Source organism: Macrobrachium rosenbergii, chromosome 29, assembly GCF_040412425.1.
Source record: "Macrobrachium rosenbergii isolate ZJJX-2024 chromosome 29, ASM4041242v1, whole genome shotgun sequence".
NCBI lineage: Eukaryota > Metazoa > Arthropoda > Malacostraca > Decapoda > Palaemonidae > Macrobrachium > Macrobrachium rosenbergii.
In genome coordinates, this window is record NC_089769.1 from 14,960,501 (window position 1) to 14,974,222 (window position 13,722).

The 13,722-nt window shown below is 36.2% G+C and overlaps 2 protein-coding genes across 3 annotated transcripts in view; both read right to left on the bottom strand.

Annotated features, from left to right (window-relative positions):
* LOC136854615 (uncharacterized) overlaps window positions 1-13,722 on the bottom strand; it is a 493,174-nt gene that overhangs the window by 204,429 nt on the left and 275,023 nt on the right. The gene's annotated exons all lie outside the window — the stretch shown is intronic.
* LOC136854410 (A disintegrin and metalloproteinase with thrombospondin motifs like) lies at window positions 6,610-8,167 on the bottom strand. Its single transcript, XM_067130713.1, is given in 2 exon segments — window positions 6,610-6,840; window positions 6,843-8,167. Coding segments are annotated over 2 exon segments (1,461 nt in total). The 5' UTR covers window positions 8,161-8,167; the 3' UTR covers window positions 6,610-6,697.

A 13,722-nucleotide genomic window follows, 5' to 3' on the forward strand; every position in this document is an offset into this window, starting at 1 on the left:
GCTGAAATTTTTTCTAGGGTGGAAGAACTTTAACCACAGTCGTCAGACTTCCGTTTCTATAAAAAAAATGACTAAAAGTGTACATACACACATACACAAGAATAATAAGTAAACACTCCTTAAAGGATTTTGGAAAAATACACTTGCAAAGACCATGAATCCATTAGATTTTCTCTCTGATTTGTGATAATTATCGATTAGTTGACACTTCCTCACTGAGTATCTGCCTCAGTACTCAGTGGCCATTGTCTACCTAGGATTTTAATTTTTTAAGTTTTAGGCCACTTGTGTGCTGTCTTTACTTCGTTAATGAGCTATGTGATACATACTGAAGGAGATTTCTATTTTATTTTACGTGTAAATACACGTACTGTAAATTATGATAAAGCTTAGCTTATCGCTTATTTCTGTACCTTCCAAAAGAAGGATATAGGTTTTTCCATCTACAAGATTCCCTTTTATCTGTCACTTAAAATTACGTTGCGAAGACCACTTTTCCTGTCAGTTACCGTGTCATTTTATTTTGATTTAGTCATGTCAGATTACTATAATTAGTTATATGATTATAATTATAACCATATAATTATAATTATAATTATAATTATAATGATTACACAATTTTCTCCATTTTTTGCTATAAATACAAATGCTATTAGTTTACTAGAGAATGAATTAGGAGTCTACAGCAACATGAACAGAACACAATTAGAAGGCTTCGCTTAGTCTGGCACATGGTGGGATAAGCAGAGGTCCAGCTTGTAAGTAATACAGGTTCTTTTGTAGAATTCCGTCCTATAATTTGAAAATGGCCTCATTAGTAATGTAGCGCGGCTGATAAATAGCAATTGTTTATATTATTTATTTATTACAATTCAGTCTGTTGCTGGAATAGTATTATAGCGAAAGCTGAACCGATGCCTTAGATTCAATATCTAGTGATAATTTTTTTCCATATCATGACTGGTAACTAAGTGTACATATGTTTTATATGTTAACACGCTTATTGCATAACATCTGTCTTTTGCTGCTCATCCCTGTGTGATAATACTAGGGTTCCTTACAGTGCATTAATAGATATTTAAGCTTGAGAGTTTCTCGTGAAATAGTTGCATATTATATTACACTACTCTCTACTCCTGTGTGATATCGTTATATCAGGAATTCCAGCTTCCGGCTCTTTGCAGCATTTGTATATGCTGCTTTAAAGCCGCAATGATTTATAATATTTAAGATGAATAGAATTACACCCTGCACTACATTGTCACGTCCTGAGTACAAGTATTGTAAGTCGTTTATAATTAATGATAATCTTACAACATTCTGTTATGTTTTATTATGTACAACTATGCCATGTCAGTATTTTAGGCAAATAAAATCCTTAAAAACACAAGTAAATAAAGTTTAAATTTCATCCTTTTGTAAAGCTGAAAAACGAAGCACCGCAAGTCTTAATATATTTACTTTACAGACAATACCATTTTCGGGTCTGTGGTTCTTTTTTATTTTCATGTACAACCTTCACATTGAGGACTTGTGTACGGGAAGATTAAACCAAAGCCCTGTCCACACTAGTGGGCACTGCCCGATGGGCAAACACAGTTCCCATAACCCGTTCCACTGTACTGACCGACCGAGTATGGAGCCAGAACGATGCGATCGTCTGGTAACACTGCTTCAGAAGCGAGAGAAAATATAAACAGCTGGAAGTGCCCGTCGGGCATGCCCGCTAGTGTGGACAGGCCATAAGAGGCAATACCCCGGAAGCTATTGGATGCTGAGGGCTGTTCCTACTTTCTACTTTCCCTCGCCAATGCTACCATTCACATAATTTCCCTTCCCTCCCTTCCCACCTAACTCTGATCTCCTCTCTATTCCATTATCCCTTCTAACCTTTCCCCGACCAAAAGTAATCACTACGTTGATTACCGCTTTGAAGAACAAGGTGATAAAGAAACTTGAGGTTTGGGAAGAGATCGAATTTCACTCTACTTACTGCAGGCACCTTATCTGGTGCAACTCTGTCAAAGGCGCCCTTGTTCATGACAGTTTCCACTCCACCGAAGGTGCTCTATGGGGAACCCATGAGGTCATTTGACATACTCATACTCTAGCAAAGATACTGGTAATTTTTAATTTATATTGTACGTGAATTCCAAAATCGAAAATGGAATGTTTGTATGTTGAGTGTGTGTTCTGATCATTTCTGAAATTCATTTCGGTAACAGATTAGAGGTGTTACGGATACTAGACCACCCCTGTATCCTACAGGGGAGTAGTCTAACTTTACCTAGCCTAGGGTGCTGGGTCCTTACCTGTCCTAGGGGTTTTGGCTCCCCTGGGCCCCCTTTACTGTAAGGTACTGTAAGTTAAATGAGATAATAGGGTTACGACCTAACCTAACCACACCTAACCTAACCTATGGTAGCAAGCTAAGTTCCCCACCTAACTTCTCCTATGGCACCATAAATGAAAATAAATGATAGGGTTACGGCTTAACCCTACCACACCTAACCTAAACTAACCTAGAATGCTGGTTCCTTGCCCAACCAGTGGGTTCTGCCTCCCCTGGACTCCCCAATTAACATAACCTGGGTCACCAAAATGTTCGATAAGCCTTACTTCAATCAGAATCAGAACTTGCAGCATTATCATTGGAATGTTAGGACACGTCTCTGTATATCCCTTGTATTTTCTTGCACCCAAAACTCCTATTTTTCACTGTGGTCCCCCATAATTTTAAGGTATAAAGAGGCCAAGTATTCATTTGCTACCAAAATGGACATCATGAACATTCAAAATACCCACCAAAAAGTTTTGCAAGAAATTTTGCAATACAGCTGAAATATTCCAAAGAACAAGAGTTACATGTCTGCACCAAAGGAGCCGTGACTAACCAGTGAATCTTGTTTTTTCAAGAGACGCCTGAATTCCAGAATCCCATTTAATGTGTGAACTTAGAACACAACAACCAGTCAAGTTTCAGCGTTGTCCATGTACACATTTCCCGATGAAAATAACAAGAACATTGAAAATACGGCAGCCTTCCTTACAAACAATGCATCGAGGCAAAAAGAAACCATTCAAGAGCCTTAGACAAAAAAATGCCTGATGTGAGACATCCAGTGGAGTAACTAAGGCGGGTTGGGGAGAGGAGGCGGGCGGCGGGGACTCGGGCATCTTTTGAGCAGGTCTGGTCTGGCATACCTCTAGATTTTCTAGCATAATTCGTTCCAAATATTGTTATCATGTTGAGATTGTTCTTAACCGCTGAAACAAGTGTTGCCAGTTGTGATAGAAGCTTCTCCAAGTTAAAAAACTGATCAAAAACTATCTAAGATCAACTATGAGTCACCTCAGATTGGCAAACCTCGCGATATTGTCAATAGAGCATGAAATTACTAATCAGTTGGACTTTGATGTTGTTATTAGCGAATTCGCTTCTAACAAATCTCGCAGGGTTCCGTTGTAAATCTGCTGTGTTGTTTTCGTTTTAGCTTTACGAAATAAAATAAATGATAGAGATGTTAAGGCTTAAAATGTGGGTTTAATTTTCACCACTTTGGTACTTTTTAGCGCGGGAATGGGGCGGCACTTTCGGAGTCTGCCCCGGGCGCCACTAATGCTAGCCACACCACTGGAGAGATCACCATCTTCACGGGCTATGCATGGTCAGATTGAATTGAATTGAATATAGGATTTAGGCCAAAGGCCAAGCACTGAGATCAATGAGATCATTCAGCGCTGAAAAGAAAGTTGAGAGTAGAAAGGTCTGAAAGGAGTAACAGGAGGAAAACCTCGCAGTTGACTATGAATCGGTTGTTAGGAGAGGGTAGAAAATAAGATGGAAGAAAGAGAATATGAAAGGAGGTACAGTAAAAGGAACGAAAGTGGTTGCAGTAGGGGCCGAAGGCACGTTGCAAAGAACCTTAAGTAATGCCTACAGTGCACCGCATGAGGTGCACTGACGGCACTACCCTTCTACGGGGTGCATGGTCAGATGGATCATCTACTATATTCGCCTGCTCATACGTACGTCGAAACATAAACAAAGAACTTAAAGTCCAAGTAGGTGACAATATTCGCTGGTAAATATCTCACTTAAAAAATTTATGATAGATTTCAGCATGCTCTTAATATAATATTAAGCATATTAAGGAGACTTAAGAACAAAGCAATAAGCTCCAATATCAAGAACTGATATTAAGGTAAGAAAATACAGACATTTGACTAATCATATGATGTACTATATGTATTAATTGTCAAATTCATACTATCAGGAGAGCCAGAATAGTCTTAAGTTTTTGTGTAAAGTCTATAATTTCAGTACTCTTAATATCAGTTTAGAGCTTATTGTACAACATTGGAACTGCAAATTTGAAGACTCCTAAACCATTATTTGAAGTAAATCTTTGCCTTGACAATATGAAACTGTAACTAGGAACAACAAATCTTTCAAATACTTTGAAAACCCAGTCTTTATAGTTTAATGAGTCCTAACACACATTTCAAACATAAATCTAGCTTTGGTAGGCAGCCAGTGTAACTCAAAGTAGTATGGGCGTAGAATCCTATCCAGAGGTGCCATGCCCTTTATTAATTCTATTGCTCAGTTCACTGTATTTTGTATTTCCTAATGTGTAAGGTAGTTTATGATAGGTGCAATATTTAATAGCCCTATTTAATAGCACAATGAATCAGTTCCTTAATGAAATAATAGATTTTTTTTGGCAAAGGCAATATGTTCAAAATGATGTCCACTTTACAATATTAATGACTGAGCACTCTGAAACAAATTACAGTCCAGCAGGACATCTAAGTCATGGCTTTTATCAGTGACCTGGAATAGATTACAATCGATATTCACTTGAATGTCACCAAAGCTTCTTGAGTTATTTTTCTTCCTTCCCAACACAAATTATTTTTGCTCATTTAGTTTTAGTTGCGTAAATGGCTTCCATTTCTTAACAATGGTAAAAACATTATTTAGTTTCTCATTTGTATTGTCGATGTTATTTATGGAGAAATAAATAGTTTGAACTTCACCTCATGTGTCAGCAGTACATTTAACAATTCAGTCTTACACACACAACACACACACACACACATATATATATATACATAATATATATATATATATATATATATATATATATATATATATATATATATATATATATATATATATATATATATATATATATATATATATATATATATTTATATACCTAAACAGCCACATGAAAGGTGAAAATTAAAGACCAGGTACCTATCGCTTTCGTATATATAAATAAATAAATATATATATATATATATATATATATATATATATATATATATATATATATATATATATATATATATATATATATATATATATATATATATATATATATATAGAAGAAAAAGGATTGGATCTAACACATTTCTTGGAGTAACCCTCTCAATGTTTTACAAAATTACTGAGTTTCTCTCCTTAATGTGTCATAGAATGAGCTTCAAATCTGTACGCAGTGCTTCCTCAGTCATGCAAATAGCATGGGTGTCTAGGAGGGGAGAGGGGAAAGGGGGGCGGGGATGGCCGGATGATTCTCCACTGGATGGACCATTGCTTTTAATTCAAAAATTACATATAAGGGTAAGACACTTTTACTCGAACACGAGAACAAATTTCAGGTGTGTAGACCTCAACACAGATAGGTGGTCCTACGTCAACAGGGATGGGACACGGGACACTGAATTGATGTGAAATTTGTCCACCGGATTCTTCTCAGTACTCATGAGATATTCATAATGGAAGCAGAATTCTTTGAGGAAAACTGTTCCGTATGCGGATATTGTTTAAAGTAAACATGAACACTAAAAGCATATTTATGTTAATTCCTATAACAAAGAATCTTCCAGATTTTTGTAGAAAATCTTTCAGTTATCTTACGGAGCAGATTCAGCTCTGTCCATAACTGAGAAAACTGTTACACTGCTTAAACAGGTGTATTCAGAACGGGTGAAACTTCCGTTGATGTGGTTTTAAACAATCCACGTGTCTATAAGTGCATAAACGATAAAATGATAGTAGAAAATCCTATAATATTCTTATAAAATTTCATTTCTAACAGTTATATATTAAGCATCAATGTACAAATTAAAATATAAATGTAGGCCTTCGGCCGGCCTCACAAACTGCTTAACAAAGCATATCTTTCCAATGACTTTTTGGGGGTAAAAAGAGTCATCCAACTGTAAGTTGTAGCTAAATCACCTAAATCTTCAAAGATAAAAGAATAAAATCTTTAAATTCAGGTCACAGGGCTTTCAGGACAGAAGCTATTACATAAATATATGCACCCATTTACTTATCTAAGTGTTAACTAGCCTCGAGTTATTCAGAAAGTCAGCTTGTTCTATAGCGTTCATATCATGCAGAGGGACTGACAGAGAATAACACATAGTCCTAATGTACACATGATGAAAATTCATATTTAAGAATGCATTTCCTACTGGTCTTTAAAATGATAAGATAATAAAAAATAGCCAGACACGGTAAAAGTGTAATAAGCATTAAATGTATACTATAAGTAGTAAAAATTTCATGGTGAAATAAAAAGTAAGAACTCGAATGCAGTGTTTAATCAAACAAAAAAGGCATTAAATCAACAAAATTCTGGAAATATCAGTTCTAGTTGGGTAGGACATAAGTCAGTTACTGGCAAGAGCCATTGGTACACTTTCCACCACTCCTGCAGGCGGATCCTTCTGCAGCAGGTCTTCCACTGGTCTGTGTGTAGGTCCAGATTTTGTTGCCTTCCCTCACTTGCCACTGACATTGCAGCTGCACACAAAGGAATCTTCATCAGCAGACTTCGAGGCATAAGCATCACTTTTACCTGTGATTTTCTGACACTGTTCGTCCATACTGATCAGTTCTCCAGGTAACTGAGAGGAAAGAGCAATGTTGCTTCCTACGGCAAGGCTCGACAGGCACTCGCCATCAGTCGTCAACATGTAGTCCTTCATGAGCTGCTGTGAGCAGGAAGAGAAGAACACTTTATTGGGACTACCAGACACATAGCTCATGATGTAGCCATCATCCCATGAACAAGCCTCAGCACCATCTGACCCATCATGAGGAGAACCGAGATTATGGGCAACCTCATGAGCAGCTGTCATGACACCCACATAGTTTGCTTCCTGGTCTTCACCCATAGCTGCCTTGAAATTCCTCTTCTCATAAGTACTCACCACACAAGCTGCACCTCTCCATGCAATACCAGCTAATCCTCCCTGAATGACACTGTTTTCAACATCAGCCATATCTTTTCCTGTCATTAAGTAGGCCAGGTCATAATTGGGGAACTTGGTATTCTTTGTGAAAAGCCAGTCACTGAAGGAACCTAATGTGTTTTCTCCATGGATGTAATCACCCATCAGAATGTTGTCATTGATGAAAGTTTCGTATTGTGAACGTCTAAGTATCAAGGCACCAGCAAGAACCAGATTAATTGAAGGGTCTGAGAATGTGGCAAATCTTTGATTGACTGCATTCCAAAATACTGACAAATACTGCCTTACCTTTGAATTAGATTTAAATTTAGAAGCCAATGTACTGTCTACGACAACATAGATCTCAGGATTAACACTGACTATTTCTCTATTGCTTTTTTTAGAGGAGGGCTGACCTTTGAGAACTCCTTCTGGTACCTGAACGTAGTCATGGGCCATTTGTTCAGGAATTGGTGAATATTGCCTGATGGCTTTATGAGTTCCATCAGCTTCAATGTGTAAAGAGAGAGTTGGTGTTATGAACCCCTCTACTTTATCTCCATCAACTAATACAACAGATCCAGTAACAGTATCATGATAAAGGTCGGAGACACTCTCTTCTTCTTCTTCCTCAACATCTACGACAGTAAAAACTCCATCTTCACCAACAGCTGCTGTCTGAAGTTTAAAGTCGACACTGAGAGGAGAAGGGGCTGGGGTGAGACTCAGTTTGTGCACCTCACCAAATGCTTCTACCTCCACATGGAGAGGGTCAAGAGGGGATCGACTGCGTCCCATGCGAACAGCAGCTGGACCAGTCTCTGTTGTGGCCTTTGGACTGACCACTAAGGCCTGGGTAGAGCCTGCTAGGAGAGCCAAGAGGAAGCTCAGTTGGAACTTCATGGTGGATGCCAGAAGCTGAGTGACTGGGATTTCCAGTGAAGCCTTTTTATATGGTGACTCCAGAAACACTTGTGGTGATTAACTTTGATTATTCCTTTTGATGGCTAATTTGCTAATATGTTTAATGGTTATGAGATTATCGAATTTAGAAGGGAGAAATTTGACTCCTAGGGTAATCAACCATAGAGTGAGTCATCACAGAGACTTTAAGAGATTAAATTTTTCTTTCTTTTGCTATGTAAACCAGGTCCATATTAAAATACGCTATTTGGCTTACGAGCACGGAGAAATAAGGACATGCAGGTTTATTGCTAAGTAAAGATTTATAATAAAATCAAAAGATGCTACACAATGCAAATTGGGAATAGATATTTTAATTATGTAACTCCAATAACCACAATGTCCTACTTTTAAAGAGACAATGAATTCACTTATAACGCTAATACTGTAGTTAGATGGTTATGAAGACTGCAAAGTTAAATATTTCATCGAGTACTCACGCTAGACTCCTGAGGGCTGTTCAAGTATCTTAGTATCAAAATTGATTTTATGCAGAAGGTCGACATAGACTAAAACAAATGATTTTTTTCTCCTTTCTGTAAGACTAAAAAAAAGAAAATGGAAAGTAAGAAAATGGCTGAATTGCGAAAAAGCAGACATCAAAATGAATCTACAAAAATAAAAATATATACATAGAATATTAGGTTGTCTGAACAACAGGCCTCCTCAGTTACACGATTGATGGAAAGGTGAAAGAAAAAGAAAGTGATATTGCCATTAGTGCAGAGACCAGAAATGAATTAATAAAACTGATGAATGTTCTTTAACACTCCCTGGACAATATAGTAATAAGGAATATTAAAAAATGGGAAAGCCACGTTCGGTTGATTCTGCGAGCGTCTTTGTTGCTCCTGTTGAATGAGATAATCTTAGAGTAAGGAAAGACCATTTTTACTAGATATATTACTAAAAATTATATTATCCTTCACTGCATTAAAAATAGTCCTTCCAATGACATTACAAAGTAGAAGTCATGCACAGGGATTTGTTTAATCTAGTTTGAAATTCTAGAGACCGTTATTTTTTTTATAGTGCATTTGGTTAAAAAAAAAGAATAAAAAGTTTCGCTCATGCCTTAACAATCGTTTGGAAATTTTCTCAAATTTTAAAGTAATTCATTTCGATGTTATTTCTGCAATTCATAAATCGATTAACTTTTCCGCAGAGTATTCTTGAACGTTTCTTTCAAATATGTTGGATGAACGGGTGATTACTAAGAAATTATGGTTAGGAATTAGCAAACTTCACATCATTAAACTATTAACATCCCTAAATGCAGGTCAGAGGACTAATGATTATCTTTTCACACTTTTTTGAAAAGGATCTATAGATTCGTAATGGGTGAAGCGAATTACAAATATACACAAACACACTCGAGTATTTATAAATTTTTTCTTCGTTATGACTTCATATATGTTTTTTGATTGGTTGGTTTCGCTTAACTGGAATTCATAGTTGTGATTATTCCAATCACTTCCATACTTTTCACATTAATACCACAACCAATCCCTTGAGTGCCGTGTTTGGTACCAGCCCCATGGAATGTATGTTAAAACATAAACAAAAGACGGTAAATACTTTGGTATTTCTAAATTTTCGATAGATTTTAGTAAGATTTTCGTATTAAATATATTGAGGAGACTTGAGAGCGCAGCGTTAAAATTCCAATATCGAGTTGTGGTATTAAAATGAAGCAATGAAACAATGGCCCAGGGCTTCTCTGCATTCACATTTTTCACTAAACCGTCCCCATACACACAGCACTAATAAGTTCACGATTAGATCTATACACCTTGTCTATAATTATGATTAATTTTCTCCTACATTAAAATACAGAAAAAAATAATCTTTATTAAATTTATATATATCCATGGACATTTGGTCTTGTTAGACTCAAAAGAATAATAAGAAAATAAAATAACAACCAGTAATTCTAGTGGAACCAGTGTTCACTTTAAAATAAATCTGTAGTCTAGATTTGCTATAAAATATTACGCTAACCTGGTACCGATTTTTATGAATTTTTCACGACCTACTTATTTACATTTAAACTTCCATATTCACGTTATCCATCGATAGAGTGATGTCTATTATTTTCTACTGTATTTTCGAATTTACACACTAGATGAATGACATACAGCATAACTATGAGACTTCCATCAGTTTTGAAAGTTGACCTCATTACATAACCCATACTCCTTCTATATCAAATGTTCGTTGTTTAAACAAATAATAATATTTTTAAATTGTATGAATAAAACAGTAGAAAACTTTTAAACTGATATTCATCTAAAACACCTAATGATAAGTATTTATATGAAACGAGTCAGTAATGTAAGTAGAATAGGGGAAAGTTTGAAATTTACGGCTGACAGAAACTTGATACAGAAAATAGAGCCTCCTCGAGTCCTCGACAACAAAATGCCACATCTTAATTATATTAGAACAATTAGTATGAAACCATAACCGGGAAATAACTATGATGATAAACATTAGAGATCATCAATGAAAACTTTCGTATAATTAAAAATGGTTTTCATATTTTAAGCTGTAACTCTGATTATGTTATACACTTGGAAGGCGAAAGAGCACTGAACAATGTAATTACCCTAGGAAAAGTTGTGCCCCAACATAATAATCACGGACCTCTTCGAATCTAAAGCTGTTGTTAGTGCTGAACATAATAAAATGACTATTAACTAAGAATGAACTATAAACTATTATGGGCAATAAACTATTAAATTTTCCTTGCATTGGGGTTTTCTTGAAAAGAGTATCTCGTATAAAACTGTGAACCTTTATGGGTAACTCTATATATTAGCTCCGCGCCTGTTTTTACCTTTTCAACTGTTTTTTTTCTACACTTTTAGGGGTTCTGATACTGGCGGTGCATCTGCTGTCGGCCAAATGGAATGTCCCTTCGCCGTGTTTAATACTGGCCCAGGGGGCGGCGGGTACCCATACGTTAACAAGTTATTGCAGTTGCCGGACGGGGTATGAACAGTTCGAAACAGACGCACCCGTGCTCTGTCTTGTGAAGATCGCGTATGGAAACCCCTTGTTGGATGGACTTCGGGGGTTAATTACAGGTTAATTAGACTCGAGCGCCAAAAATGAAAGGTAAATTCTTAATTAGCAACCAAAAAACTGTAGAAAAAGTCAAGCTATAGTGCCGTCGGCGACGCGGAGCTACCCTATAGTTCTACCCCTTTATGGTATAATGTGCGCCTCTTAGATCTGTGCCTTAAGTAATTGTATGGTTGGCCTATGGTATTATTACTCCTGGATGGGGGGTGGGTGGGAAGGGTCAATTAGGAGGATACGCGAAGCAACGAAGGTAGCAGGAGCTTTGATTTTATAGCCTAAAGATAGGTGTTTCGGAAAAATTGCTGGAGAGTTTATAATCTATATTTTACACTTTTGGGGTCAAGGTAGGGCGAAGCCCCCCATCCCCATCAGATAAAAACACTGCACCCTATTGTGAGATTAGGTTAGGGAAGGTTAGGTTAGGATATATCCCTGCTGAAATGTCTTTCATATGCTTTCATGCAGACCGCGACCAGCACATATAGGTATTCCCAACTCTTTTGCTATACTACCTATGTATAAGTAGTATTTTTAATTCTATGGACCATTGATTGTGCCGGTTATAAAGCCATAAGCAAAACACAAATGAAAAACTGCATTTGTTTATATAAACTTTATTTTTGTCAGGCATTATAATCAAAATATAGAAAACGTTGTTTCAAAATTAAATAAAATGTTATGAAGGTAAACTATATAAAAACATATAACCGTGATTCTGAATAAGGAACGTCATACAATAGTTATAGTTATCTGTTCCATTATAACGAAGAGGATATATGTAAGACACATGATTTAACTGACAAAAAAATCTTAGATTATCTTATATATTACGTCTAATAATGGTGATTTTAAGGGTTTGGATGCCTTGGCAAAGACATGATATATATACAACTTTCTAAAGTGAAAATAAATTTTTTTTGAATTATTGAGTCTTTTATTGGTCATATATGCATGTGAATGCATATATGAATACATTTCACCCCTACTCGTTATAATTTATTTCACTCTCTCTCTCTCTCTCTCCCCCCGAAAATTTTGATGATAAGGGGCCTATAATAAGTCACCTTTATACCCTGTTGGTCTTGCCCATTATAATCATCATCATCATCATTATTATTATTATTATTATTATTATTATTATTATTATTATTATTATTATTATTATTATTATTATCACATCTGAATCCCTTTTATCTTTTATCCCTCTAAATATCATTAACTTAACACAAACCCAAAATATCTTGATGAGTCCTCACTCCGTTTTTAGTATATATTACATATCCATTATTTCACAGTCACTAACCATTTTCACTGCATTTATCCCAATTAACCCATTAGTACGAGTATGTTACGATCTGTATTGCTTTGTGGAAATGAATCACGGTATGGCAGTGATATTACGGATATGTAAGACTTTATCGCGAGAAATGATACCTTAAGAAAAGATAATTTCCTAAAGTTAAAATAATGTAAAAATTTACTGAGAAGAGATAAGAAGGATGAAGATGGAGTTGGCTTGTTGAATAGTAAGTGAAAATGGCAGCTGGGCTCCTCAGGGTACCAGAAGGGGTAGAAGCCTCTGGACTTAAATGAATGGGAACTATGAAACGGAGGCTAGTGATTATTGATGAATGGAGGTTTGGAAATGGAAATTAATGCACAGGAAGGACGTAAGTGGAGGAGTTTCACAGAGGCCTTGTGCTTCGCATGGCTTTGGAGGCATTGTTGATAACCTATGTATTTGTACCCAATTAGAACTTCTTCCTTCACTAGTGAACAGAATCCTTGAAACTTTCAAACTTTCCATCTTCTTCTTCCACTTCTGTATCTTTAATCAAAACCAGTTTTTTTTTTGTTCGTGGTATCCTCGTATACAATCCTTACTTTATTATTCTTATTATTGGGTACACATTCTTAAGATGCTTTATCAGTCATTTAAGCACTTCCTGTATTATCAAAACTGTCTTCTCTCTTGCTTCTCCTTCACCCCTTCTCCTTCCAGATACTCCTCTTATTTCTAAAACCCGCATTTCCAAAACTGAAGCCCCGTACAAAGCACATTAACAAATTACAATCTCCATCATTCAAGATACTCCAAACCTACCGATTACAATGTGTTTTCATGTCACCTGCCTCTGCATTCAAATCATACAAACACCGACGTTTCTCCTCCCTGAACTCAGTTAGGCATTTTCACTTCCCAAACGAAAGCTTCTCGTTATAAAAAAGTTTTCCTTGTCGGACCATAAGCAATTACTTTTAAGATTTTTTCTCATGATGCGAAATATGGTATACGACTTGTTGAGGAGCATCGCAACTCTAAATTGATATACATTCTCTTTTGAAAAGAGTGTCAGCCTCCTTAACATTACCGAGAAGAGCATTTTCACAATTTCGGCAGTGGAGGAAAAGTCC